Below are 6,616 nucleotides of genomic sequence, written 5' to 3' on the forward strand. Positions count from 1 at the left end.
TAAGGGTAGATAAATTAAATTCAGATATGGAAAAAGAAAAATCAGAACAACTTAAGGTACTATTGAAAGCATTGAAAAAGTCCATACCTAAAATTATAGAATTCTGCACGGAAGGAATAACATAAAATGTAATTTCCCTACATAAATCTGCCACTGTGATTTTAATTTGGAGTTTGCCCGTAATGGACTGAACTGTACCATCTGCAGTAGATACTTGCAAAGATGAAATGGGCATAATGGGAATACTAGAATTTTTCAATAAATTTAACGAATGTGCCCCTATCAATGAAATATTAGAGCCACTATCTAACAAAGCTAAACACGATTGTCCTAAAATTTGAATAGGAAGATATGGCCTATTATCATTTTGTTTCCTAACTAATAACGAATTAATATCTAGATCTAAAGTATTTGGTTGTCTACAACCGTTATATGGAACTAACCCAGACGTATCATCATCATTAACAAAACTAGAATCTAATATAGATAATGGAACCACATTACTATCACAATTATTATTGTTACGTTGAACACTACCAATCAAAGAAGCGTTTGTAAATGACCATCTGTGATCATTTGAATCAAGCGAATCTAACGTATTATCTATAGAAATAAATTTCTGGTTTAATTTTGTTTTGTGGTGTGTGCTGCTTTCTTGAACGACACCCCTTTCCCTTTTCGTGAAGATGGGTTTGGGTTGCTGGATGTGCTTGGTCCAGCAGTTTCGTTTGACGATGGGGTTTGATTCCCTGATTGGATGTTGGACGGAGAAACGTTCAGGGGACGGACCTCCGACGTGTCGTTTCCCGAACACTTAGAACAGTTTCTTTTAAGGGTGTTCTCTCGGCCACAACCATGGCAGAAAATACGATTTTGAGGAATCCCACAATTGTAAAATGGGTGACCAGGCTGATCACAATTCCAGCAGACAAGAGAACTAACAACCGAAACATTATGTTCATGACCCTTATTTAGCCAAGAACGTTGCCTAAAGGAAGTTGGCTGAGAAGAAGAGTTAGAAGAGGATCGAGATGTGGATGGAGGTTGAGAAGACCAGGATAACGTTTCCTCCAAACGTTTGCATTTTATAGTAAGGTCATCAATGTTCTGAATGTCCATAAGAGCTAATTGTTGATGATAAAAGGGCAATAGACATTTAAGGATGATTTTAATTTTAGCTAAATCTGACAAAGGAGTGTCTAAACGACTACACATACCTAATATAGTATTAATAAACATAGTAACAGATTCCCCAGGTTTCTGCTTATGATTCTTAATTTGATCTAATAAATCATCCTGGAATGAATACGGAAGAAAATCCGACTTCAACTTTTTAATCAGATCAGACCAACAAGAAAAATTACCCCTGTTATTCATAAACCATGTAAAAGCGGTCCCGGTGAACAACTCAGCAGAAGCAGCAAACAAATCCTCTTCAGAAACACCTCTAGATATTCGAAGACATTCAACCCTTTCTAAAAATGACATCACATCAGTGTGCTGTTTTTCACCTGAAAATGAAATACCCCATTTGTGTACTTGAACAGGTTTGGAGTACGTAAAGCTAGGTACATTGACTGAAGCATTAGGAGTAGAGGTAGCAATGGGGTTAACTCTAGAATCAAGTTCACCCTCTAGTGTTAATATTTTAAGAGAAACAGACCTCTTGAACGGTTCCTGTTCTTCAGAAGGACAGTGTAGCAAGTGTACACGGGCAGAAATATGGCCTAGACGAGATGTTAATCGCGCATACTCTGTATCCTTTACAGTTCCCCTAAACTTTTCGATTTTTTTAGACAAGCTGTCCAATGTTTCAGTGATTCCTTTTTGTTGTTCCTCAAAAGGAAGGGATACAGCTGAAATTTGGAGAAAACTTCTATTGCCAGCTTCTTGTTTCAAAGCACCTCTCAAAAGATTGCGTTTTTTATCGACAGTTGTCGACTCCTCTGGCATTATGTCCCGAATCTTTAATTCATAATCCAATTCATCCACCAGAAGATGTTCAGCTTTAAAAGCACACATGATGAGAGCAAAGTTATTGACAAATAGTCCAAAGAACAGAAATATGAAAAATATGAAAATATGAAAGTTTGCACGCAAAATATATATAATATAAACCGAGAAAATATCAGCAACACACCAACAAAATCAAAATAGCCAGCAAAAAAAAAAAAATATATATATAATGCAGTATATAATCTAATAAATAAGATCAAATAAATATATAAGATCAAATAAATGGATAAATAATCCAATAAATATTGTATACTCAAGTAAACCTACTACCTAAATACTGGAAGTAAATTTTTTTATTTATATGTAACTTACCACCACTCTAGAAAAAATATATATCTATAATAATAATAATAATAATCAACACTTAGTTGTACCTCCAACTATACCACTATTGACTGAAGAAATAAAATTGTTATATGAATTATATTATTAATAGCAATATTAAATATAAGTTCCCAATAAAAATTCAAAATCTAACCCAGAATGTAAGCTGCACAAACATATACTATAATGAGGTCCCAAAATATAAACAAAAATCAAAACAGCGTTTAAGAATACCTGATATGTATCAGAAATTAAAAATAAAATAAATAAGTAACAATATGTGTATAGGATACCAAACGGAAATAACAAAGAGATTTCAGATAAAAGAGAAGAATTGACCTAAATGAATACTGTCTCAGACCAAAAATAAAGCCACCACGTTGGAAAGCCGATGTAACAACTAGCTGATGATTTTCTGTTGGAGTGAATGAAAAGGGAGTGGTAAACTCCAACAGAAGTAGTAAAGAAGAAGATCTACTTAATGTAGCCAAAGGACAAAAATGTGTGGCTTCTCCGTTGAAGAAGCTGGAGTAACTAAAATACAACTTTGTAGTAGTATTTGTATGGAAGGATGCCAAGACAAAGAATATCGAATTGATACAGGACTAGAGATGAGAAATCATTAATAGATAGATATAACTTGAATGGCTAGCTAAATATGTATGAGAAGGGCCACTTGACACTCAAGGAAGGATTCGGCCAATTTGCACGGCTATTTTTGGCCAGACAATAGATTAAAGGAAGTGACAATGATGGCTCGAAAAGAAGATATGAAGATAATGTTCAGAAAATAGATAGAGTAAATATAATAATATACTGAAAATAGAATGAATTTTTGGGCGCCAGAAGAAGGATAACTAGGTTAACGCTCTTCCAGGTATTCTACGCTGCTATAGAGTATGTTAAATTTGTAGTACAAGTATGTGAAAAGTTATTAAAGATTATTAAATTATAAAATATACTACTAAAAATAAAGGAGTAATAAGAAAAAAAAATCACAATAAATGTATATTTATTGAATGTAACTACTAGATCTTTTTAACAATCTCTGAGTTAGGACAAGTAACTAGTGTGTAACTCTAACATGACAGGAAAAAGTGATACTAGTGAAAGTCAATTACAAAATCATCATACAACTATGATCTAAGAATACTCTTTATAAGGTTAGAAAAACTGACTACGGGTACCTCTAATACAGGAAGTACAACTTACAACTAGGTTAGTAGAACCCTCACCAAATAATAATTGTACGTTTATAATACGTACACCTTAATTAAATACTACCTGATACTATATATAACATATAAATACCTCACTGTGAGTGGGACAGGCACAAGCCTTATTGAATAAATAAACCTACGAGTGGATACACAGATCCTTTTCCTAACTCGTGGTTTATAATAGTAATAATAACAAGTGAAACCAAAAACTAATCTGAGGGATTAGAATCCAGAAGTTCATATGAATTTAATAAATTAAAGTTAAAGTTAAATAAAGTTAATAAGTTAAAGTTAAGTAAAGTTAATAAGTTCAAGTTAAATAAAGTTAATAATTACAATTTTGACTAATATGTGAAGTTAATTTTTAAAAATTTAATTAAACATATACTAAAATAATGGAATGAGTTTAAATAATTATACAAAAGTGGAACACAGCCTAAAAATAATCAAGATAAGAGTACCGACTACTATTATTAGGGAAAATATCTGAGCTCAGAAATTTATACCTTTATAGATTGCAGAGTGTTGGGGAACGCTATCAATTAAATATTATGTTGTAAAGAAAAAAAAAACCTATAAAAAATATAAAGCAGGAAAAATGTGTGTGCAATTGAACTATAAAAAAAAATGTACTAAATATCACAAAACCAGTCTGTCTTTAATAAGAGCACAGTAAATGTTCCCAAACAAACCACTCTTTCCTAATCTTGAAGTTGATGTAATGAGCACCCAAGGGGCTAACTCTCGCTAGCAGCTGTCCTGCTGGAGGTACAGGAGAGGAAGACTGGTAGAAAGCAGCTGAAGGTACTCAAAACTGTTGGAAAGCAGCTGGAGGTACTCAAAAAAAGAAAATGTGGAAATAATCCAGGCTGGTCGCCTATTGATTGTTTCTCTCTGTGTGGTCTGGCCTGGGTGTTGTTGTAGGGTGGCTTTAAGATTTCATGGTAGGTGCTAAAAAAAACACAGTGTGGTGTTACTACCAATCTACCAATGTCAAAAAAAAGAAGCAAGAGATACGAGGAGGTGTTTTTATTCCTATGGGAATAAGAAGAAATAGGTCATTAAGTCCAAAACTTGAATGACTAGACAGCTTGACCTTTTATCAGGTTGCTATCAGATGACCTTGGTCAAATAACACAAGTAATTTCCAATTGAAATACAAAATATAATTACTGTGAAAGAATATTTTATTATAATATATACACCGGTATATAGATATATTATACAAGGATGAAATATAGTAAGACTAAGCGATGGATACTTATTTGATCATCGTTCAAAAGATAGGAGTTCTGTAGACTTGAAAGGAATATAAAAAATGGAGTTTAAATTAGCTCTATTTTCCAACTGGAAGCACAAATTAACAACGAATATTGAATTATCTCTAGATGAGTTTGATCCATGAAAATAAAACATAAAAACCATGAAAATAGACTATGTGAAACTTAGTTAGCAAATGTCAAGGACTTCCAAAATGGCTGAATAAAATACTTAATAAAATGTGTATTTACCGGGGTAGAACTCATTGGATATAGTATGCTCTAAAATTCTTCAAATCCACTGCTGCTGGATAACTTCACTATACTTTTATTGTAATATTTAATCAATTTGGAACTGAGAATTAGAGGTGAATAATTGAGTCTAATGACCCCGCACACTACGATTCAGACCGAACACTCGAGAAACAATGGCAATCCAAGGCTCACGTTCACAGCTGAATCCTTCGTACCCCTCTACTAAGCATTGGCTGTCAAAGTGGGGAAACCAATGTTGCCACGTTTTAAATGTGACGTCATCAAGCATTTAAAAATTCTGAGATGGGTTTAAGTTCTATTTGAATAAACATTGAAAGAAAATAATTCTGAAAATAATTAAATAATATTTTGGATAGTTAAATAATATCTTCCCATCAATAATCGATTCTATAAGGGGCGGAACGTCACAAGCAACTTTGATACCCTCTCAGTAACCCCTGTTCTACGTTTCGCTTGACCGACCGCAGTATGTTTCTCTACACAATCACAGTAACCAACTGTGAAAAATTTAGCTTTAGTAAATTCAAAGAGATTTTTCAGCGCTGCCTCTCCGTCTAATTCTCCTGCTTATTGATCTTCAGAATGATAAGAAGAATGGGGGACCTCCCCCATTCTGCTTATACAGTTATTCCATTCTTTCTTTCTATTTAGTGTCCAGTCGTTTATACACTATACGTCACATTTTCTTTTAATGTCTTCACCCATCTTTCATTTCTACACGTAAAGCATAAGCATTCGCTAATAGATAATGTAATCTGAGAAACAGTATCTTCTAGTAATTTGATGTTTGTGTCTTACATTAAAATTAATATTACGTTAATTTGAAAAAAATGTATTCTGTTTCCATGTTGGTTTTCTTGTAGATTGTAGCCTACTACAATTTTAATCACGCCCATTTATTATTTTGTCTCCTCCGTGAATCTATAGGTAATAAGGATTAGCCATATTCAATGGAGAAAAAACTTGAAGCTTTCGAGATGTGGCTATACAGGCGAATCCTAGGGATATCATGGACGGACAAAATAACCAACGAGACCGTATTACGAAGAGTGGACAAAGAAAGAGAGGTGATGTATACCATTAAAAGGAGAAAGTTAGAATATCTCGGACACATAATGAGAAACGGCACTAAATACAGATTACTGAACGTAATCCTTCAAGGTAAAGTATTTGGAAAGCAAAGAATTGGGAGAAGAAGAATATCATGGTTAAAGTGCCTGAGAAAATGGTTCTCCACAACAACAACTAATCTATTTAATGCATCAGTTAATAAAATGATTATAGCCAGAATGATCGCCAATATTCGAAACGAATAGGCACTAAAAGAAGAAGAAGAATATTCTGTATTACATATTTTATACACATCTGGATGCACGAGGGCGCTCCGATAAATAGTGCCATGCAAAATAAAAATGAAAATTTGGGAAAAGTAGAGATTTATTTCCCAATATAGACTTCTTTTAGCTCGATTCACTTCACGACCTAGCGATGCTCCAACTTACTTAACCAGTCTAAAAAATG

At 33.4% G+C, this 6,616-nt stretch overlaps 1 protein-coding gene across 1 annotated transcript; it reads right to left on the reverse strand.

Annotated features, from left to right (window-relative positions):
• Positions 1 to 606: 606 nt before the first annotated feature.
• On the reverse strand, positions 607 to 5,544 carry LOC126885849 (uncharacterized). Its single transcript, XM_050652616.1, has 2 exons — positions 5,072 to 5,544; positions 607 to 4,511 (listed from the first exon to the last, which is right to left on the reverse strand). The coding sequence occupies exon 2, from the start codon at positions 2,020 to 2,022 to the stop codon at positions 625 to 627; it is 1,398 nt and encodes a 465-aa protein (XP_050508573.1). The 5' UTR covers positions 2,023 to 4,511; positions 5,072 to 5,544; the 3' UTR covers positions 607 to 624.
• Between the last annotated feature and the right edge of the window lie 1,072 nt (positions 5,545 to 6,616).

The sequence above is a fragment of the Diabrotica virgifera genome, chromosome 6 (assembly GCF_917563875.1).
Source record: "Diabrotica virgifera virgifera chromosome 6, PGI_DIABVI_V3a".
Classification (NCBI taxonomy): Eukaryota; Metazoa; Arthropoda; class Insecta; order Coleoptera; family Chrysomelidae; genus Diabrotica; species Diabrotica virgifera.